Source organism: Pangasianodon hypophthalmus, chromosome 5, assembly GCF_027358585.1.
Source record: "Pangasianodon hypophthalmus isolate fPanHyp1 chromosome 5, fPanHyp1.pri, whole genome shotgun sequence".
In the NCBI taxonomy this organism is placed as follows: domain Eukaryota; kingdom Metazoa; phylum Chordata; class Actinopteri; order Siluriformes; family Pangasiidae; genus Pangasianodon; species Pangasianodon hypophthalmus.
In genome coordinates this window covers 12,427,280-12,450,946 of record NC_069714.1, presented here as the reverse complement: position 1 = coordinate 12,450,946, position 23,667 = coordinate 12,427,280, and the positions used below count along the sequence as shown (strand labels likewise).

The following is a 23,667-nucleotide window of genomic DNA, read 5'->3' as shown; positions in this document are numbered from 1 at the left end:
CTGGCTGTAGTTATGTTCTGAAAACAAGATGTTCATTTATTGTATGTAAATTTCACACATGGACAAATACATTTTGTAAGGTTTTTCTGTTCATATGATGATACACAGGAAGTTGAATTATCATTGTATTGACTATGTTGCTAGCAATGCTGACTGTATGTCTGATCCAGTGAACAAAGACAAAACAAAAAAACAAACACTTGCTCATCTTTTTTTTTTTAGAGAAAAACATTAATTAAAATACCATCATGGACCAATAACCCTAGTATACTTCGAGTAGTCAACCAAATACCCTTTACCTTTGAACCAAACCAGCACTGTTTAGGCTCTTCCTGATTCAGGAAATTCAGTCCTGGTAGAATTAAAAAGAGAAACAGAAGGAAGGAGAAGCTTAACACTTTAGTCCAGCTCCCTCAGAGGTGGTCATTCAGTAGGTCACAGGGTCATGTGCTTCTCGGGTGCCTGCTTGTGTGCCAGGTAGAGGAAGAGGATGCTGGACAGAGCACTAACGAGGAAGATCACATCAAACCAGCGATGGTAGAAGTTGAACTGCAGCTCTCCCAGGACCTCAGTGACGATGGTACGGTACTCCAGGGGCATGCTCATGCGCATAAGCAACACAGAGGACACAAAATACATCCCCTATAGACACAGACAGCAAATTATTAACACAGTAACTGTCTTGCCATAACACAAAACAACACAACAATGTGTTCTGTGGGTTTTATAAGTGTTTTACCATGATCTGGGCCAGGACCAGCACTATTACATTAGATGACTTGCTGCTAGAGATGGCATAGAAGAACTGTAGAAGAACAATGAGATTTAAGAAGAGCGCTATTAAGTGGTATTTATTATATAATTCTCGACTTATTGTGAAATCAGGTCAAGCAAAGGTTGTGCCTCAGTCTAGCACTGCTGAGAAAGCACTTCTGTCACACTGACTGAATTAACACTAGTATTTTTAGTACTATTATTATTGTAAATCATATACTTATAATATTTATAAGTGATAACACCATGCCAGTTGATGATAAAAATAAAAATGATACATGTTGCCCCCAAATTTACCTTAGTGAGAGTAATTAAAAGGCCTCGGATGGAGGTGACGATGATGATTCCGACCAGGATAAAAGAAATGTGCTGAGACCAGAATTTTACCTGTGGAGAATCCAAATGAGAAAACTGAGCAGCCATTAACATTCACATGCACATGCTTTAGAAATTATGAAAAGGACAAAGTAAGACAGCTGCTCTCAGGACAGCAAGAAAAACAATAATTAGAAATGTGAGGCATTATCACTGAGGAAATAAATCTGGTGAAGAGTAAGAAGACATTGGAGGCTTCACCAGGCTATAGACAGACTAAGAAGTAACAGAGCAGAGCCAGATAGCTAGCTCACATTTGTTCTCAGGTTCTTACATTTGACATCCAACAGCACATAGTTATATACTCTGTGTGTTTGTGTGTGTGTGCGCATCTCACATCAAACTGAATTCCCAAGTAGTTGACTGTGATCTCAATCCCTCTCGTCACTGGGTCAGTCTTCCCCACGCGGTCAAAGACTATGTTGATGGTGGCCTAAGGCAATCACGCTGGGTTAATGTATTAAATACATACAAACAGAATATGTGTGTATTATAATATACACTATATTACCAAAAGTATTCGGTCACCTGCCTTGACTCACATATGAACTTAAGTGCCATCCCATTCCTAACCCATAGGGTTCAATATGATGTCGGTCCACCTTTTGCAGCTATTACAGCTTCAACTCTTCTGGGAAGGCTGTCCACAAGGTTGAGGAGTGTGTTTATAGGAATTTTTGACCATTCTTCCAAAAGCGCATTGGTGAGGTCACACACTGATGTTGGTCGAGAAGGCCTGGCTCTCAGTCTCCGCTCTAATTCATCCCAAAGGTGTTCTATCAGGTTCAGGTCAGGACTCTGTGCAGGCCAGTCAAGTTCATCCACACCAGACTCTGTCATCCATGTCTTTATGGACCTTGCTTTGTGCACTGGTGCACAGTCATGTTGGAAGAGGAAGGGGCCCGCTCCAAACTGTTCCCACAAGGTTGGGAGCATGGAATTGTCCAAAATGTTTTGGTATCCTGAAGCATTCAAAGTTCCTTTCACTGGAACTAAGGGGCCAAGTCCAACTCCTGAAAAACAACCCCACACCATAATTCCTCCTCCACCAAATTTCACACTCGGCACAATGCAGTCCGAAATGTACCGTTCTCCTGGCAACCTCCAAACCCAGACTCGTCCATCAGATTGCCAGATGGAAAAGCGTGATTCATCACTCCAGAGAACGCGTCTCCACTGCTCTAGAGTCCAGTGGCGGCGTGCTTTACACCACTGCATCCGACGCTTTGCATTGCACTTGGTGATGTGTGGCTTGGATGCAGCTGCTCGGCCATGGAAACCCATTCCATGAAGCTCTCTGCGTACTGTACTTGGGCTAATCTGAAGGTCACATGAAGTTTGGAGCTCTGTAGCAATTGACTGTGAAGAAAGTCGACGACCTCTTTGCACTATGCGCTTCAGCATCCGCTGACCCCTCTCCGTCAGTTTACGTGGCCTACCACTTCGTGGCTGAGTTGCTGTTGTTCCCAAACTCTTCCATTTTGTTATGATAAAGCTGACAGTTGACTGTGGAATATTTAGGAGCGAGGAAATTTCACGACTGGATTTGTTGCACAGGTGGCATCCTATGACAGTTCCACGCTGGAATTCACTGAGCTCCTGAGAGCGGCCCATTCTTTCACAAAGGTTTGTAAAAACAGTCTGCATGCCTAAGTGCTTGATTTTATACACCTGTGGCCAGGCCAAGTGATTAGGACACCTGATTCTGATCATTTGGATGGGTGACCGAATACTTTTGGTAATATAGTGTATGTATATGAACGACTAACCACAATAAATGCTCACCATGAATATCTTCCACACACAATAGATGGAGAAGAAGTACCCCAAAAAGTTGAAGTATTTTCCTTGAAATGTCTTTGAGTATTCTATCCGCTCCTGATGACATAAAGAATACATTTCATGACAATGTTTCACACACATTTTTGCTAGAATGCAATTTGTAAAGAATAAGATCATGCCCTCAGTTACATGAAGTCTCATGTCTAGTGGTTAAAGAATTAAAATTGTACATTAAAATCTTATATATAAACAACACTGTGTATTGTACATACTATACTAGTATTATTGTTATGTCTTTATGATGTGAATCAAAGTGTACTGCATTTGAAAGTATAGTTGTAATCTTCACCTTGGTAGCCTGTAGGTCCACTGTCTCCAGGAAGAGCTGTCTACTGAGCTCCTCTAGAGCATCTACCTCATGCTGGATCAGAGACAGATCTGCAGTTCTAATATCAAGGAACGTCAATCACAATTCAGAACAAAACGGAGCATATCTGATCAGAATTCTTTAACCCACTCTTAATCTTGTCTAATCTATATGAAGAATGTGACTGCAGATTACCTTTTGTCACTGAACATGGCCAAGAACTACTCACTTTTTCAGGAAGAAGGTGTTTAACTGACATTAAAAGCAACAAATTAAAGAATTCAGCAAACTCATGAAAGTATCATGTTTACTTACAAAGAAAACTCTTTAAAAAATGTTATCTCCCCCCCGATGGAAACCAGTACATGTATGCATGCACATGGCAAGATTGCAACCTTTAAGATTCTGAAGCTTGTGGCCAGAAAAGTGTATAACAATCAGACACTCAGTGGGCTGCAAGCTGCGTGTCTAAGGCTGAGACTATGGCAAAGGATACTCTCACTGCCTGAAGGAGATGAAGTGACGCTCTTGAGCATCCCCCAGAATCCAGTCTGTTTGTTTTGGTCCTCTCCTCGCTGGTACATCTGCCTCCTCGTCATGGCAATTCTACACATAGGAGAGATCAGCTGAAATTCTGTGCTACTGTTATGTAAGAAAACGCTCAAGACACAGATTTCTGGTACTCTGACACAATATCAAAATCAAATCCATGGTGTGCCTCTTGCCTTCTCTCCATAACTCACCTTTTCTTTTTACTGACTATCATGTCCATGGTCTGAAGCAGCCGTCTCTCCAGGGCCAGGATGTCACTGTCGGTTACATTCCTATACACACAAAAAGCTACACCTGAGTAAAACATGGTATAATAAATCAAATCTACAATCTATGCTTATTGGTGTAGTAAATAAAATGTATAATCTCTGCTCTCAATGTTAGCTTTATGGAATATTAGATCTGCATATTTACCTCAGAAAATAGGACATGTAGGTGTAGGGGCAGTTCACAGCACCAAATCCGGACAGCAGAGCCATTAGTGTGACCCCAATGACCCCGACACGGCTGATGAGCTGCTCTATAGACAGAATACCTGAGAGAGAAAGAGTGCCATAATGTGAACAGGATCTTTTAATGCTACATCAGGCTTTCTGAAATGAAAAAGTGTTGCTTCTTACCATGTTTTGGACTTAATATGGGAAAAGGGTCTCCAAGTTTCCAGAAAAAATACATGAAGGTGAACCAAACAACACATGCAAACAACAACCTCTGTCTCTGCACTGTAAAATACAAGACAAAAAAAAAATCATTATCTATTCATGCATACTAGGCAACCTGTAAACCACAACCCCAACTCACTTCTCCAGAATTCCTCAATGTTTTTTATTATGCACAATTTACCTATACTGAAAAAATACTTTTGCACAAAATTAGGCACAATTTCATGAGAACAGCATTCTGTAATGATTCACATAAAAAAAGTGTTCAAGACAGCCTAGTGTCTGACAAAATATATGTGTACTTGTAGTTATAGATGTTCTGTAATTTGTAGCATAATCTGTGTTAGCTAACTGACAAAAAAATAACCAAATATATCTCACTATTCTGTTACTGTCAATGAACTGTTTTAGCAGTTTGTAAATTTGCATTAGATAAGACACAAGGTTTAATTTAATTTAATAAAATTACACACAACCATGTTACTTGAGAACAAATGAAAATGCACTTTTTTTAAACAGGATCCACTTACACAAACGTATGTTACTGACCACAAAGTAGCCAATGTAGAAAGGCACTACAAAGATTAGAACCAGCAATATAACATACAAATTCAGCTTCCAGTGAAAATATCTGGACCTGTAAAAGAAAACAGATGTGCAACTTAGTTGAAAATTTACAATGTATGTAATGTAAAGTTTCAGTCACAGTTGAGCCACCTACGTGCTACTTAATGCTCCGAGGATTTCAAAGATGATGAGTTCAAACATTGTGCAAGAGAATGCAAACGTGACCGAGAAAACCACTTGCACCACGTACTGTCGCACCTAGGAAAGACACAATGACCTATTCATATAATAAACATTAGATGATGAGATGCCAACTTTGATAGCAAGCTACTGATAAAATGAAATGTACAATTTGCATTAACATGCAAGAAAGCCATTCAGACCTAACTGTAAGCACAGAAATAACATGGTATGGTTTGTTTATAATTTGCATTTAAGCCATTCTTTGAAGTTAGGCATAATTTGTCCATGTTAGTGAATTTAATGGAGAAGGTGTCTCCTTGCAGACAAACCCGTTGACCAGGAATCATTCAGCATTAAACACAAGATTACCAGCTAGTTCTAATAACACTAATGCCATAAATCATAAATAATATAGAAGGTGTATACTGTATATAATATACACTTCATGTTGCTGTGCATCAGTACCTCATAATCTTTAAATAACTGCCGCATAAAAAACAGCCAACCAAATCCGAAAAACAGCACCTGTAAACAGAAAAGAGTGCGCTAACATACCTCATTTTGTAGAAATAATATTTATTAGTTAGTTGTACAGAATAACGTGAGCACTGACCTGGGAAGTGAACATAATTACCGAATCTACAAAGAAAGACATGTTGACATATATATTCCGTTTTAAACGACTTCAGAGAACATATATATATTTATATATTTTTTACGAATGCCTCGTCATTCGTGAAAGCGAAAAACTGTTACGATAACCACAGTGTGTTGCTGTCATTTTGGTTGTGTATTACGCCTTCATCTCAGAATGCAGATTCTTCCGGCGCAAAGTGATGACGATGACGCCTTCGTCTTCTTCGTCTTCAGTGGATTTATGCCGGGTTGCAATCCGACTTTTTAGGTGCATACCTCCACCTCCTGTGCTGGAGCGTGAAGAAACTTCAGTGCAGGCTTAAACAAATGCTTTCTTATATCCTGGTTTTAAGTCCACTGTTTCTTATGAATTTAATTTATAATTTTTCCATTAAATTTCCTTGTATTTAAAATACTTGTAATTGTCAGTTCATGACATGCAGCAGTCACTATTTCTCGGTGCAGTTCTTTCCTTTCATGTACATGCTTGGGACATATTAACAACACATGTTCAACCGTTTCCTGTTTTGTGCTTATCTATGAGGTAAAGAGTAGAATTAAGATTTGTATGACCCATCCTTAAACGAGTAAATATGATCTGTTCTTCTCTACTTAAGTTTTGCATGATTTTGTTTGGTCTTATACTATTTTGTATATTTAAAAAATGTCTCCCTGTCTTACACTGATTCCAATACTCCTGCCATTTACTGTTACTAGCTTCCAAAATGATGCTTTCCCTTTCTGACCTACTCCCATGTGCGCTGGTATCCATACAAAATGAACTACAGTTCCCACTTTCTTTAGTATGATCAAAATTTCTGTAATGATGTCCCATCGACTTGACTGGTATGTTTGAAGGCGTATGTTATTTGGCATCACTTCCTCTACCCAACTAGGCGCCATCTGAATTGCTACCAATTCTGTAGCAAAATGTCCCATCAGTTAATCTTCCATAATTCCCCATCTTAAATTCTGGAACACAGAATGCCGCTCCTGTTCGTCCTGTCTGTGGATTTTTAGAGCCATCAGTGTATGCCGGAAGAAATGCATAATGTACAGTTCTAACATATTCTATTGTGTAACTCTTAATATCACTTCCACTCCCCCCTTTTTGAATACTATCATGTATTTGTAGGTCAACTACAAGTTGACTGAAAAATCAAGGAGGTATTGGGGGTATTGTAATTATTGGTGCAAAAATTGTACATCACAAAAGTGACATTTCTGCACCCATTCCTTTGCTTTCCATGCAAATCCTGATCCAGTAAGGTTAGTTGTTTCCCAGCTTTCTTCAGGTACAGATTTTGCAGGATGATCTATCTTATGTCCCCTCAAATTAACCCAATAAGCCATAGCTAATATTTTCCGTCTTGCATCTAACGGTGCTTCTCCCAATTCCACTTGCATTGCTGTTTGGTATTGTTTTAATAGCACCCATAATACATCTTAGTATAGTATCTAGTCTTTTAAGCACTGTTGAAGATGCGGATCCATATACAATACATCCATATTCTATTACAGATCGAAGGAGTGCACAATATATGCCCAGTATGGATTGATCATCTGCTCCCCATTCCAGTCCTGCTACACACCTCATTAAATTGAATACTTTTTACACTTTTGGTTGTTTTATGAGTAAAATATTCTGAAGCACCAGTTTTTGACACATAATAAGTACATTTTTCTGTAAACTATTCATAATAAACAAATGCCATTTTCATGTTAATGTAATGAGGAAATATACAATTAAATAAAAAAAAAAACAAAATGGTGTGGGGTCAGTTGTATTAATTCAATTCATTAAGTCTGTGAGATATAGAGTGGCTTGCAAAAGTATTCAGCCCCCTTGGAATTTATCATATTTGATAAATAAACAAATTCTTTCTGGCAGTATTTTTATTGTAAACTCATATTCTCTTCAAGTGAATTTTCAAAGTTGAAATTAATTATTGGTCAGCAAACTGAAAAAATCTGCTTGCATAAGTATTACAATTTGCCTTTACCTCTGAAATATTAAACAGCTCCCATTTTCTGAACAAAAACCACCTTAGTTGAACGGTCACTGAAGAGACTATCAATCTCTGAAGACTAACTAACATTCTAAGTTAACGTTAAGGTAATAAAACTCCATAACTTACAAATAGGGTGTAAAATTATATCTAAAAGGTTGGACATCCCAGTAAGCACTGTTGGATCAAAAGTGAGGAAATGGAAGCTGCATCACTCCACCCAAGCACTACCTTGACCTAAGGGCACGCCTAGGGACAATTTAACTTAGCCAGTCCTCTTACTGACATGTTTTTTGGGAGGTAGGAAGAAACCAGAGGACCGAAGGAAACCCACACTGACATGGAGAGAACATGCACAAAAACTCCACACAGATAGTGACCTGCGTTAAGGATCAAATCAATGAACTTGAAGCTGTGAGGCAGCAAGGATACCCACTGTACCAGCATGCCCTCCTTTGTGCTTTGTTACATATCTTAAATACTTGTATTGGTTACAGCTGACCCCATACTGTCAACCGTCTTCAAATTTGATATGCTAGCTAACCAGCTTAGCATTGCCAACTATCAAACATGCTAACTTTAATCAGCTAGACAGTGATCCAAAGTAGTTCAGTTGAGGAAATTTCCTTGTTATATTTTACTTTTACTATTACTTTTTGAGTCACAACATGTAATTCCCAACCTCCAACCAGAAAAATCTAAAGAAAACACAGACTAAACTTGAAATTCCTATTCGTCCACTTGTGGTAGTTGACCTCCTTCATTTGAGTGACGCCAAATCAACATTGCTGGGCAAAGCATCAGAACTAAACAAAGTAACTTTAAATGAGTTATGCTGTATATACAAGTATTTCTTTTAGATCAATCAACATTCAGACTTCTTCACTTACTAAATGTATAACACTGACTATAGCGTTCACTCTTTTGAGAAGGAAAATATACATCGCTCATCCCAGTTAGCTGGCTAGCTTGTTGCTAACAAAAGAGGAACATGGGGGCATTCATGTGTTTTCTACTTCGTCTGTCAAATTCACCATCATTCCAACCTGTGAATTACCACTTACGAGGTAACATAAGTCAAACGCGGTGATATTCTTCAGAGCTGTGAGTATGTAGCTGTCTTTTGCAGGTAGGCAGAGGATGCTACTGAGTATGTGATGCAACTGACCCCACTCTGCTCAATACTACTGTACTAAACAGTATGTTAAAATAATATATATACAGTCGTAGCATGTATGGTAATTTACATACTGTGCAGTACAACAGCACATAGTTATATAACGCTGTGTGTATGTGTGTGTGTGTGTGTGTGTCTATTTCATCAAACTGAATTCCCAAGTAGTAGGTCTTCTGCACAACAACAACAACAACAACAGCATTACTACTACTACTACCACTACTACTACTACTACTACTAATAATAATAATAATAATGATAACAATAAAACCATATTTGCCTCATGTCTAAATGGTATTTGTGAATAGGTGTCTAACGATGAACTTACATAAAATTAAACCGTAGAGGCCAACAAATATATAATAATGTTTAAGGATGTTGTGTTTATGCCTATGCCACCAGCTTTACTTAACTGGAAGCTTTTTTATGTTTTGGAGTTATTTTTAAACCTTTGTTCTTGTGCTAGCATGTGTTGATTTAGAAAATTACAGTTTAGAAAAAGTATAGCTTCAGTGGCTGGTTACAACGGCAGTATACCATTACAGGCAAAAATATGCATTCATTTTTTAAAATACTATAATTACCTATATATGTGAACTTCTAAACCTTTCCATTTTCTAACTCTTTTTTTGTATTACACTAAGCCTTTTTAACTAGTGCTTTGAGGCAAATGTTGTACATTTATAAAGCTAAACATCCATCCAACCAACCAACCATTTTCTGTACTGCTTATCCTACACAGGGTTGCAGGGAAGCCTGGAGCCTATCCCAGGGGACTTGGGGCACAAGGTGGGGAAAGCACTGGACATGCCAACTCACACCACGGACAATTTAGAGAGGCCAATCAGCCTACAACACATGTCTTTGGGCTGTGCCTGGGGGAAGCCCCCAGGGCACTAGGAGGGCATACAGGCTCTGCATACAGGGTGGAGGTAGGAATTGAACCTGCAACGCTGGAGGTGCAAGGCAAATGTGCTAACCACCAAGCCACCATACCCCCTAAAACAAAACATGCTCTCTCATATTAAGTAGCTTCTTTACAGGAAGCCAGGGCTTGTCTAAAAACTGCTGTATCAGTACGATGAACTGACATGTGTTGGAGGCACTGTGTTTGTATTAGAATAATTCTATATGTGGTACTTTCCTTGCTACTGAAGGGTTCTGCAGCTGCATAGATAGTCATTCGCACAGGATTGAGGAAGTTAGTTATTTCTTCTAAGTTCTGTAAACCTCCACAAATACTGCTTTACAAAGGAGCTCATTGTATTGATTGGCATGGTGGCATTTAGAAAAATGAAAGCACAAACGATCATAATTGCTATATTGTTGGGAAAGGCCTGTTGTGTGCATTATAAAACAGAAGTGGTAGTGGAGTGTCCTATTAAAGTCGAAGTCTTATCTGACTGCAAACACACAAAGCACAGAAAGGCAGCAAACATGAATAAAACCATTTGAGAGCTGTCCTCACACATCTGTCCCCAAGCTATTGGTGCCCCTATATTTATCATCAAACATATGGAAATGGATTCAGATCCTTGCTGCAGTATGTTTCCGATAAAAATAACCCAATGTTTTCCAGATACCTTTAAACAAATATTTTCTAAATTCGTTCTCAACTTGTTTGGTTTAATTTACACTATTTTTAACTTGCCCTTAATGACCATATCTATCCTACCGTAATTTGAGCCTATTTTTGATTGGGGCTTTATTCATTCATTAATTCATCTTCAGCACCTGCTTTATCTTGGCCAGGGTCATGGTGGATCTCGTTCATACTTGGGTCAATTTAGCATAGCCAGTCCACCTACTGGTATGTTTTTGGGAGGTGGGAGGAAAATGAAAGAAACCCACACAGACATGGGGAGAACATGCACAGAGAGTAACCAAAGCTCAGAATCGCACCAGAGACCCTGGAGCTGTAAGACTGCAACACTACCCACTGTACCACTGTGAATTGGGACTTCAGATAAAATTACTAGTACTATGCATTTATTTCACAGCTCATCTTCGTCTGTATGTCATGTTTTCTTTTTGTTTGTAAACCAAATGGAGGCGACCCTGTCTTCTCCTAGGTCTTAAAACATCATTGCTGTCTGCTAACGTGACTGCATTTCACACACCATTCTGTGATATCTAGAGAGTGTAAATTGCTGTATTAATAAGTGTAGAGGGACAGTTTTTTTTTTTTTTTTTTTTTTTTTTTGCCATTGACGTCTAGGAAGAACTTGCTCAGTGTGTATATTTGTGTTGGCTGTGTTGAAATTCCAGGAAGTAGAAGTATGTAGCAGATAGAAAAGAATAGGAGAACTATTTTTCTCTGGAACTCTTTCAGCTTTCACTTTCGTGCAGCAGTATAACGGTGAATCATAGTTCACATGGACGCTCAGATTTCAGACATGGGTCTCATGCAAATTGCTTCTCATGGGACAATCTGTAGGCTGATCAATATGTTACAGAAGATGTTTACTGCCTGAGTTCAATACAAGGGTTTGGATTTGGATGTAAATGTTTGTATTTGTTCTCTTAGTGCCACAGTCCGATTTGAGTTATGTGTGTTAAGTTAATACCAAAATTGAGCATGTTATTCAGACCTCAGACATAGCTACAGACGTAAGTGTTATTCAGAGAGTTACACGGAAAAACAGTGCTGTGTCTCAGTTAAGTGTGATTCTGACCATTAATAGATTTTTTAATAGACAATCATTAATGGATCATTAATAGATTTTTCTTGCATGATATCAGCTCATGTACAATGCTACCTATATGCAGAATGTCATTTAAGACCAATATTAAATGCACAAATATGACAGTAGCAGTGAATTACTATTATCTTATTTTTAAAGTCCACAAATCTTAATCAGAAATATTGCTTGTCTGCAGAACAGTGGAGGAAGAAGCTGTTACAACCAATCTCAGTCAGAGTCCACTTCTGCGAAAGCTAAATGAAGCCTCCTCCAAATGAGGTCTCTTCAAAGGCACCTCCGAATGAGCACACTTTCAAATGAGAACATTTACATCTTGCTCTTAACACACAAGGGATGTTTAGAAGTTTTCTCTAACATCTGAAACAGTTTTTTTTTCTTTTTGTAGAATATTATGTCTTTATAAAAAAGGATCACTGGCTTAACTGAAACAATCAGCAGTTTCCCATTAGGGTTTCAGTAGAAATAAGAGAAAGCAGAAAATTAAAACATGTAGTGCAATTATACACGTCACAGACTAATATACTGGAAATATATCAATGTGCAGTGTAATTCAAAACAGATCCTAACCTAATGGCCTCCAATTTCCTACTGTATTAATGGCTAGTAATGCTAGTAATGCTAGGTGGTCAAATGGTTCTTGAAGACACACTGTCATCTGATCACTCAAACCATGTTCAGATGTGGTCTGGGACGTATATGGCCACCTTGCAAAATCTGTAATGACTGCGAGATTCTGAACGCAAATGCTTCTCGATGCATCCCAGACAGCAATGAAGGATGTACTAATCAACTATGTCATTGCCCTAGTCAGAAAATATGTAATCATTGCCAGATTGTTTGGAAATTATGCTGAACTTTACAGCTCTCCACTGCTATGCTAATGGATAAAGTGACGCTATAACAGAAGAGACAAAAACAACTGCTTTTCATAGCTTCATTCGTCTTCTCATCTCTCATTCATTTATAAGTTTTGTTAGCAGACTACATAATTAAAGCATTGGAAACAGTCCATAAAGGTACATGAGATAGGATTCATGGGACATTTCTGCCTGAAAATAAACACAGTGGAATATCATATGATTAAAACTTTTGAAACAGCCCATAAAAGTACATGATGTAGGATTCATGGGAAATTTCTGCCTGAAAATAAATGCAGCAGAAGACTGACATCATAAATGTGCATGACAGCCTTTTCCCAGAGGAAAAGTTTGAAATCTGATTACAAGTGGTCACTGGATACACGTTCATAATGCCAGGTGTGAATGGCTACACATCTCAGCTGTCTGATCACCCAGGATGCATGTTAATGCCCGGTGTGAACGGGGCCTGTGTGTCCCTAAATCCAAAACACCACATGGGTAGTTTCTCTCAAACTGGCAAGCACTGACTCTATATATGCAATGAAAAGGGGGTCAATGTGGGTTGTTTTAAATGTGTTTCACTAAATATAGTAAACTGATCATACAGTACATATCACATTACTTGCAAGTTCCTTTTTAGTGTTTAGCTATTTTGTCTTGACTTCCTCTTACCTGGTGCTTGGTAGGGTCTCTCTCTTTCTCTTTCTCTCTCTCTGTCTCTCTCTCTCTCCCGCTGACTGAATTTATGGCCTCGTGATCGTATGCTCTCTTTCACTGAATTCCTGATAAATTTACTCCAGTATATGGTGATGCCTCTCGGTCTCCAGAATGCCCTAGCCAAAGTTGAACAAACTCTATGGTCTGAGATATAACTGGGCCGCCTCAATGCAGTCATTATTCTGACACTTGTGGCCCCCATCTGCAGATATTAGAAGTAATTTCATGCAGTCACACTGTCACACTGTTTAGCACAAGGTCAAAAACTCTACCATTCATTTGAATTTGAAAAACCATTCTTAAAAATATAGAAGTGGAGTCCTCACACGCATTTACTTCTTTTATGCGTTAAATTATACAGCACATTCTGTTTCAGAGTGAATATGTTATATTAAAATTAGTGTTTTGAATGTATTGAATATTTCAAATGGTTAGTTGTTATTGTAAAGGTTATTGTAATGTGTTTAACATTCTACTCTGAATTATCTCCTTGTGACAGAATGTTCTTAAGCAAATATGTGACTTTACTCTGGTTGTTGTGAGGTGTACATTAGAATCCTGCTTAATGTATTTACACTGTACAGGTGCATGACACCCTCTCAGGTTATGGTCCGGGTGTGTCTGTGTGTGTAGGATGTGTCCTTGAGGGGGTTATTTGCTTACTTGTCATTTTTCTTTTGCACTCTATCTCTCTATCTCTCAAATATTCATTATAACTAATAATATCATCTTGCTACTGTCACTACATGCCTATGCAGGTATATTGAGCACTCAAAACCCATGCTGTTATTTATTGATTTATCTTCTGCTTACAAAACAATTCAGATACACATTTTAGTGCAGTGATAAGCACATCCTAATATTTGCTGATGATACAGTTATTGTCAGTTTGCTGATATCACTTTTCTGGAGCAGCGTGGTTGTCTTTTTAAGGCAAACATCTCAAAAACAGAATCAATTCCAGCTTCTCAGGCCAGCATCAACAGTAAAAATATGGAGAGTACTATGACACTAATTTTGTCTCATTAGGTACCATGACACTTAATTTTGTCTCATTTTTACAAATGCTTAATGTTTATAATTTCGACCATTTTAACCTTATCATTCATGGATCAGGAGCTTGAGAACAGAAAAGCAATGAGCTGTAGTCACTGGAACAGGAGACCGGGTGTATGTTTTTCCAGTCAAACTTTGGAATGAACTGGAACGCCGACTGCACCCCAGGCCTCCTCGCCTGACATCAGTGTCTGACCCCATTAATGCTCTTGTGGCTGAATGAGCAAAACCCCACAGTCCTGCTCCAAAATCTAGTGGAAATTCAAATTCAAATTGAAATTTGATTGGTCACATACACAACCACAGTATGACATGCAGTGAAATGTTTTTTTTGAATGTCCGTGACATAAAAATAGAATTTACATAAACCAGAATTTACTTCTATACAGGTAGGAAAGGAAAAATATAAACCATATAAAAATATGATATAAGGGATACAGAGATCAGTGGAAGAAACAGTACGAGTGTATTTTGAATAAGGTGCAGATACGTGCAGTCGTTTGTGCAATATATGCTGTGCAACATTAGGCTGAGGTAGGGAGGGTCGTGCAAACAAGCCTTCCGAGAAGAGTGGAGGTTATTATAACAACAAAGGCGGGGTTGAATCTGGAATAGGATGTTCAACAAACACATATGGGTGTGATGGCCATATAGTGTACATACATGAGGTATGATTATGAACTGTGTTTGTGATTAAAGAGCAAGTCCAGCTTCCTTTTTCTTCTTCTCATGCCTTGTACACCATGACTATTTGTGTCAGTGGTCACTGCACATACTGATCACTGGGTAGAATAGACAAACATAGAAAGATTATCAACTTCAGTATATATAGATATGTGTTTTGGTAGTTTTCACAGATCAAATACTCAACAGAAAAAGTGAGTGAAGGGTTACCAATCCCTTGACTCCGTGGGGCTGATGTTGACTTTGTAAAGCCTGCTGTCTCAGCTGTTGTCTGTAACATCGCTTATGTTTTCTCTCTCCTGTTTTAGTTTTTGCTTGGTATGTTGTGTGAGGCCATGGAGTACTGTAGTGAAATTAGAAGTTAAAAGCTCACTGAAGCGTTATAACCAGCACTGCTTTAATAAATGCGTTTTAAACACAACATACAGAATGCAACTTCTCACACACTACATAATAATCAGACACTGACATACGCATTTTTATATCTTCAGTTACTTCACAATTTAATGATTGGTTTCTGAATACACATGGATTATCAGGACTTTCTCCTGAAGTCTGGGAGGATCTGCAGAATTTGTCGCCTGACTGAATTCATGGATTATCAAATCAAAATTGGACAATTTTGACCTCTGAGGGATCATTATACAGATAAATTGGAAATTTTTTGCCTTGATGACATACATTAAACAACAGCCCAAAGACTGGCAAAGTAATCTGCAATTTACTGAGGCTTTTTTCAGGCGATTATCAGCTCAAATGAGGTAAACGGAGTATTCTCTACATTTAGAGTTAGTTTAGTATATATCAGATGGCCTTCTCTTCTCAACTACCTCCTCCCCAGTCTCTTGCTTTGACAAATCCAGATGTTGAGTGATTAAGAGTTCCCAAATGTGCACTCATTTGCCCTTTGCAGGATTATATGGCTCAGATTTACCCATGCTAAACCCTGTAAGCTGATTGGACACACAAAAACAAATTCAGACAATTTCTTCTAGGAAAATAATAAACATACGACAGTATACACTGTATACTTTTCATTTTACTGAATGTTTAAATGTATAAAATACTTGCACTTTTGTGCATAAACAAATTGAAATGAATAGTCATTTTTCATTAGAATTCTCAGAGTCTCTCTTGTCACCTTGTTCAAACACTCAACACTCTCTCTCCCTCTTCTACTCCTGAAGTGATTGGAGTAGGCTGAAGTCACTAGCACATTATTACCATCATGTCTGGGATGATCTGTCTCAGAGGCCCTGATGAGAGAGTACACTTCGACTGATTACAGGAAGTTAAAAATATCTTCTTACAAGGAGCATCTTCATCTCCCTTTGGCCCTTTCCAATCACCTAGCTGATCTTAAAATTAAGGAGGAAAGAGCTTGCTTAAAGTGCTCTTCCTGTTCAGTTATCCTTCATCTGATTACATTTCCAAACAGCTGAAAAATGCACAGCTGAATTAGATCTACTGGCAAATCTGCAGTATATCTATAGCTTGTCTGCTGGCATACATGAAACATGTTGGCTGGACAGATTAGATCCAAAACACAACCTTGGAAAATGTGTGCATCCATGAGAAAATACTGTAGATAAGCTGTACCTGTATAGCCATTTCCAAAACCTAGAATACACCAGAATGCGACATAGCTATTGAAATGAACAGTAGATAAAAGCGGTAATGATTGGTTCAGCATAAATATGGGTGCGTATTTATGTGGTAAAACTGAGACTGTCAACATACTGCAACCTAAACACTATTTGCTAAAGAGCAGCTAATTGTATCACAGAGGACCTGAGTGACAGAACGTACATACACGTTGCAGCTGGGTTTAAATTGACCTGTGGCCAGTATGGACAGATGATCCGAGTTAGAAATCTAGGTCATACATCTGCTTTATATGAGTGAGCTCTGCCCTAAAGCAGAGATGTGGGCTCTACACTAATGCAGGGAAGCAGGAACGAATTTTGCATTGGGGTGCTGGAATTTTATGCAGCATGTATGTGACGTGCACTATGACATTATGCATTATGTCTTCTGTAATTTTGATTCACTGGGGCTTTTGAAAAAAAAAAACATATTCTATACTACAATGTTATGGCTGCAATTTACTTAGGCAAGTACCTGGTACTGAACCTAGTTGACTTAAACATTGCATGAATGTACGTCAACTGCAAATGCCAATGTCGAATGCCATAGGTTAATGTCGATTTGGAAAAATATAAATAAAAATACATACAAAAATCTGAGACATACAAACACAATAACTACACTAAATACTTATTTTTAAAGGTTATTTCCTTTTGTGTTTATCTATATATTGTTGTTAATATTTTAGTAGTTGCAGCTGTAGTTGAAAGAATCCTGAAAGCCGCAGCAACCCCACTTCCTGTGTCCTTGACCTAAAAGCTACATTTTGTCATTTGTTTTGTGTTGTACCTGTGGTTTCTACTAACTCCTCCTTATAGAATAGCTACGTTCTCCCTGAACTGTCTGTTTCTGTCTGTGCTCTTATTCCTCTGATTGTTCTGTAAGGCGACCTTGGGTTTATGAAGGCACAACATAAAATAAAATAAAAAATATATAAAAATAAATAAATAAATAAAACTTATTATCATATTATTATCAATTTCCTGAAAAATCGTGAACAAATGATGCAAATATGTATGCAGATCAGTAACTACTCTCTTTTAAAGGCTGGGGAATGTAAGTAGTGCTCAGGCTATGGCTTATTTTAGATGTGACAGAAGTTGTGTTGGGTCTGATTGCAAACCCTTCAGGAAGTAAAGTGTCGCTCTGGTAACCCCATATTAGCCACATTGCTCTCAAAGATTGGCAGTGACAGCAGGGGACCACGTGGGGAGAAGTGCAGGCAGACATAAACACACACACACACACACACACAGATACACACACAGACAGACACAAACTTTTTGTGGATCAAAGAGCGGTCACTGTCCTGGAGAAGAACCATATGCCTTTTTCTTCTTTCTGTTAAATCTTCTCTAACTTCAACTACTTTCCTCAAAGACAGATGAAATAGGAATCTATTAAAATAAAGCATATACAATGTATAATCAAAATGCGATGTTTTACAATAGAACTTTAAAAGGGATTCATTATGATATCAATCAAATGGCTTTAATAAATAGTTTTTCTTATGTTTGCTTATCAACACGTCATTTGAAATTGCACTATCTGGACTAATGGTATCATTTGGAAAATATAAATTGTCTCATATTATATATATGCTCAGTTATTCAGTGTATATACATTCAGGGAGCTACGAGAACCAGAATAGCTTCAGTGCTGCTAATCTTGCTCAGAGGACAAACAACTGCTTAGGAAAACGACATGAAGCTGTGCTATAATTTAGATTACAACTATATGTAACTAGTGGGTTATAGTCTGACAGTTTTTTATATCAAGGGGAGTTTTTCTGTAAGTTTTATCAGTATATGGCTTGCATCATGGATGGACAGATAGAATCAATCTCACTATCTCTGTCTTACACTTCTCTTTCATATTTCCTTCCTGCTCTCTGTCCAAACAGCCCACTGTTGCAGAGCTCAGGCTGAAACCCAGCACACAGTGGCAATAGGGGATCAGGCGTTTGCCTGATTGATACTTTCTACAGTTGATGCTCCACAAAACCAGCTCTGAGAATATTTCTTTGTGAAATCGTTTTCACTAATGCTTTCAGTAGTGATTTCACATTTCACATTTCTCAGTTCCTCTTTCGGGTTATACAGTGTGATACACCCTTATGAGTCCAGTATACTTAGTGGTGTAAAAAATAGCATCAAATGCAAAAGCAGATGTAGAACTGAAAATGGAAGCTGAAATGGAAACTGAATTTTGTGTGTTTGTGTGTGTGTCCATGTGTGTATAATGGGTAATGGGGAGATTATCAACTAGATGCTTATCTATCGTAACAAAAGCAAAAGTAAACAAAAATATTCATTATACTATATAACCAGTAAAAAAATAGTCATTGTGTTTTCAACTGAGAGACCTAGAAGGACAGAATAATGTAATGGTTTTTTTTTCATTTGCCTCCCAGACGATCTGCACTTTTATTTTTCCTTTATTATTAGTTGAACTGTTTGAACAGGGAGATTATTTGAATCCTACAGGATGTGAAATGTAAAGAGTAAATCATGTAAATCATTAATCAAACTATAAGTCATTCAAATGCAATATTCAATACTGCTTTAAGAACGTTGCATACACCCCCTTTAGTTATTGTCAGGTCAACTCCAGTATCGAACTCTGTTTCCCAGAATGCACCACGGCCTACAACCATGGCCGCCCCAGACTACACTTCTCAAAACACATAAACTCTGTCATGTTCGCAGTTTCCGGACTTCTACTCATGCACACCTGTATCCAATCACACTCAGCACATAAACAGACCACACAAACATTTACTTAATGCGATATAACGCTCATTGTGTACTTACTTGACCTTACCAAGCTGCTCATTCTGTCTATTGCTTTTCTGGTTTTCATCTTTCTGCTTTCTGGTCTTTTTCATCTACCTGGTTTTTGGATTTTGGATTTGCCTTGATATTGTGGTTTGCTCATGATTTGGATTTGTTTGCCAACTCTTTTAATAAACTCTAACTGCATTTGCATCCGCTTCAGTCTATCTTTTATGACAGTTAAACAGTCCTTCTTTCCTTTCTTCTCTTTTTGTGCACCTGATTTACGCAACACTTTAGCAAAGTGGCATGATTAGTAACTAAAAGCTAGATCATAAATTTCAGTGTGTGTAGAAGCTCTTACCATGAAAATGCAGCTGACCAAACCATTTTACAAAATAGGAGAAATATTAACTTACCTGATGAGTGATGCTTTAGATTTAGATTTTTTTTTTACCATTATATTTTGATCAAGTAGACATATTTCCGATGGTTATATTCTGCATGGCAATTAACTATTAAACCTTCCTGAACCCTGGACAGCTTCCCTGGTCCTTTACAGCATTTAGCAGATGGTCTTATCCAAAGCAACTTATCAGATTGCACTGTAGTCTCTATCAAAAATATCCTCGTGCTATTTCACTAGGTCAGGGACTAAGAATACCATCTAACTAAGAATCTATGTTGGAAGAGGTTAGTATGGCATGAAAGAAAACACACAGGGCAATTTCTTTTTCTTTTTTTTTTTTTTTTTTTGCTCTCATTCATTAGAATCCTTAACAATTTAGTGTAAGACTGGGTATGATTAAGCAGTGTTAGAACAGGTAACATCATTACTCATAATACCAAACAAGCAAGCCTGTACTAGTACACACTATAGCTGTCCTCGCTTATGTTCTTCTCTTTCCTACTTGCCCTCTTGTTCCTTTGAGTAAGGGTTCTTAGTGGACTGTAACCCTCAGCATGCTTTCTGCACAGTTCAATAAAGCTATTAAGCTTGGTTAAATGTTCTTAAAATCCAGCAGGATCCTAGCACTTTCCTTGAAATAGTCACTAATGCAGGAGTCAAACTCTGTTCTCTTCCCCTACAAACAAGAGTGAACAGAAATGCCCCTAAAGTAATAGGCAAGTCAGTCGAGTGTGGGCTGCCAGCTCCAGAGACATGCAGTGCTTATAAACACTAAATTGCTCCCAGTGGAGCATGGGCTATTTGGACAATTAGTAGTTATAGATTCAAATGTGCTAATTTTTCTTACTTCCATTTGCATTCATTTACTCCATTAATTGACCCAGTACAATATCCAAGGTAATGTTATATAAACAAAACAAAAATATTACCACTGAAAAGAGTATGCCTAATAAAATAGCAGAAAAAAGAGATAGTCAAGCTTATATATGAGAATTTGCCAAAGTTGGTGTGGAAGAGCTTGAGTGTTCTGCACCGAGCCATGACCTCAACCCTACGGCTCACTTTTGGGATGAATTGGAACACTGACTGTGATCCAGGCCTTCTCAACTGACATCAGTGCCTGACCCCACTAATGCTCTCGTGGCTGAATGGACAAATCCCCACAGCCGTGTTCCAAAATCTAGAAGCATGAGCAATTAATTTTATTCATAACAAAGAAAGACAACCAGATTATATTTTTAAAAAGTGGTTGGCTTTAAAGAAGGCTTTCTTAAATCAGTGCTTGAACTTAAAACAGTGCTCTTGGGTGTCAGGAAAGGTAAATGTTCACATTTGTTATGTGGGTAAGATGTTACATGAACATCTGGGCTAGCTCCAAAATTCTTCTGTCCAGTTTCCTGTACTGCTATTTGTAGATTTGAATGGGTGTGGGATATAAAAAGAATGTAAACACAATTGTAGATCTTACTGGCTGAGTTATGACTGGGTTGGTGGCAGTGTTGCTGTTTTAACTGCTTACTCAACACAGCTCTGATTAGCTCTGCCGGAGTCAGATGATGTGGCTATCCAGAGGACCAGAGGTCATCCTCTGGTTAATTCTACAGAGAGATTGAGAAATCTATTGAAGCAATCATAACAGTACTGTGGAAAGAAGTCATTTACTACCCCTGACTGTATAATTTTAAACGATTACAATTAAAAAGGCGGGCTCACCAGAGGGTGGTGCGATCAGCTGAGTGTACCATCCGCACTGAGCTCCCTGACCTACAGTAGATCTACAGCAAGCGGTGCTGGACCAAGGCCAGGAAGATAGTGAAGGACCTCAGCCATCCGAACAATGGACTCTTCTCTCTGTTGCAGTCAGGGAACCGCTTCCACTCCCTGAAAGCTAATACAGAGAGAATGAGGAGGAGCTTCTTCCCACAGGCCACAGGGGCCCTGAACCAAGGACTAGAGCTTGGACTCGCTTTCACAATACCCACACCACCTACATTCTTTAATACATCTTCTATTCATTAATCTTCAGTAAGCATTTTATCCTGTATTACTTTTTATCCTGTATTTATAAATCTTTATTATATATGTGGGCAATTTCATATAACTACCTCAGCTTAATGTTGCACAGCATTATATTACACAAAACAACTGCACACATCTGCAATTTATCAGACTGTTACTGCCACCCATCTTTAAATCCTCACATTGTACTTGTATACTTTTTCTTTTAATACATTCCCATTTTCTAACTCTACGTAAATTCTATTTTATGTCACGGACAGTCGTAAAAAGCATTTCACTACACGTCGTACGGCGTACGGTTGTGTGTGTGACAAATAAAATTGGAATTTGAATAGTTACGTTTAATGGTATGGAACGTCTGCAAAACAAAGGTTCCAAGCTTTCTTTTTCTTTAAATGTCAGAGACTGTTAGTTTTAATCCCCATTATGTAGGAATAAAACATGATGGGGCATGCTGTTATTGGAAAATGATCAATGACATGGTGGTGTGAATTGGGCCAAGAGCGCCATTACCACTCCGAAAAGGACAACATCTTTATGAGCTCTGCATCAGTTGTAATACATCTGTAGGAGGGCTGAATCTCAGTGCTGTCATCTTTCTGAAGCACTTATAAATATGAGCCGATTTAAGAGTACTTTTAAGGATAAAGGATTTTGTACATTGTTCTCATTCTTAGACCTACAGAAAGTATAGTAATAAATTTCCTGAGTTCTAAGACTTTTTAGGCACTTAAGACTGAGCTAAAGACCAGCTCATACCAGCTCATATCTGTCCCTCTTTCCATCTCTATACTGCAGTGACAGTCGTAGATTACCAGGCTTAACCTCTGAGGATCATTCTCAGAGAGGGTAGACATATGTCACATTTATTATCACATCTTTTTTTTTTTTTTTTTACATTTAATGGCAAACCATTCCTCAAATACTGTTTTGGTTCATCTCTATCTGTCAGAGAAATTCAGCTAGAGGTTGACACACTGGAATGTTAATATGTAAGAAGCTACATAATAAAACCCTTTCATAATAAATTGCTAGCATTTCTGCTGGGTGCACATTGCAGACATATTTTCTTGCTCTGGCTGAACACAATCAGGCTATTATGTTCGACTTTCACAATCAGCTACATTATTCTATGTCTTAATAGTGCATCACTGTAAGACATTTTTACTAGTAGATTACCTGTGCTGTTGCGGATGCTGTGTGTCTGATTAGTGAATCAAGACAGGAAAGAACATCTTATCTGCACATGCCTGCCTTCTGCAAACAGCAGAGGATAGTAGGGCCAATGATTGGCGCATGCATATTTCATGACACACACTTGCTCAGAGATGGTTCTGAGACATTCTCTCTCTCTCTCTCTCTCTCTCTCTCTCTCTATGCTAGGCATTTTCTTATCACCGCTGATGAATTCACTCAGCCAGCAGCAAAGCAGCCACTGACTCACAAACTGGTTCAAATCAATACCATGCTACTACACTTGATATGGCTGGTTACATGCTGTATCAGCAGATCTGCTGGATCTGACTTAGATTATCTAGCCTTAAAAAAAATCAAATACACGCCCTGCACTATTCTATTTCAAATCTTGCACTGCCAGCTCACTATTTCATTCTTGGCACAGAAGTGTTTTACTGCACTGCAGAAGTGTTTTACTGCACTTTCTCCAAGACATGGAGAAGCTTTGGTGGTTTCATGAGTTCTTCAAGGTAAGA

The 23,667-nt window shown here is 38.2% G+C and overlaps 1 protein-coding gene and 1 long non-coding RNA gene across 3 annotated transcripts; both read right to left on the bottom strand.

The window, feature by feature from the left end:
- Nucleotides 1-10: 10 nt before the first annotated feature.
- si:ch73-390b10.2 (Golgi pH regulator) lies at nucleotides 11-7,558 on the bottom strand. Its single transcript, XM_026912571.3, has 14 exons — nucleotides 5,876-7,558; nucleotides 5,728-5,787; nucleotides 5,234-5,337; nucleotides 5,043-5,149; nucleotides 4,471-4,572; nucleotides 4,265-4,385; nucleotides 4,042-4,122; nucleotides 3,795-3,904; nucleotides 3,281-3,369; nucleotides 2,935-3,027; nucleotides 1,487-1,582; nucleotides 1,072-1,161; nucleotides 740-805; nucleotides 11-642 (listed from the first exon to the last, which is right to left on the bottom strand). The coding sequence occupies exons 1-14, from the start codon at nucleotides 5,915-5,917 to the stop codon at nucleotides 436-438; spliced, it is 1,368 nt and encodes a 455-aa protein (XP_026768372.1). The 5' UTR covers nucleotides 5,918-7,558; the 3' UTR covers nucleotides 11-435.
- A 3,723-nt stretch (nucleotides 7,559-11,281) lies between these two features.
- On the bottom strand, nucleotides 11,282-22,258 carry LOC113547664 (uncharacterized). Of its 2 annotated transcripts, XR_008301806.1 has the most exons (6): nucleotides 21,650-22,258; nucleotides 19,947-21,534; nucleotides 18,034-18,150; nucleotides 15,317-15,449; nucleotides 15,086-15,204; nucleotides 11,282-14,673 (listed from the first exon to the last, which is right to left on the bottom strand). It is a non-coding gene; the product is annotated as an uncharacterized LOC113547664 (long non-coding RNA). The 2 variants fall into 2 exon arrangements; XR_008301807.1 differs by lacking the exon at nucleotides 18,034-18,150 and having other exon boundaries at nucleotides 11,283-14,673.
- Nucleotides 22,259-23,667: the final 1,409 nt, after the last annotated feature.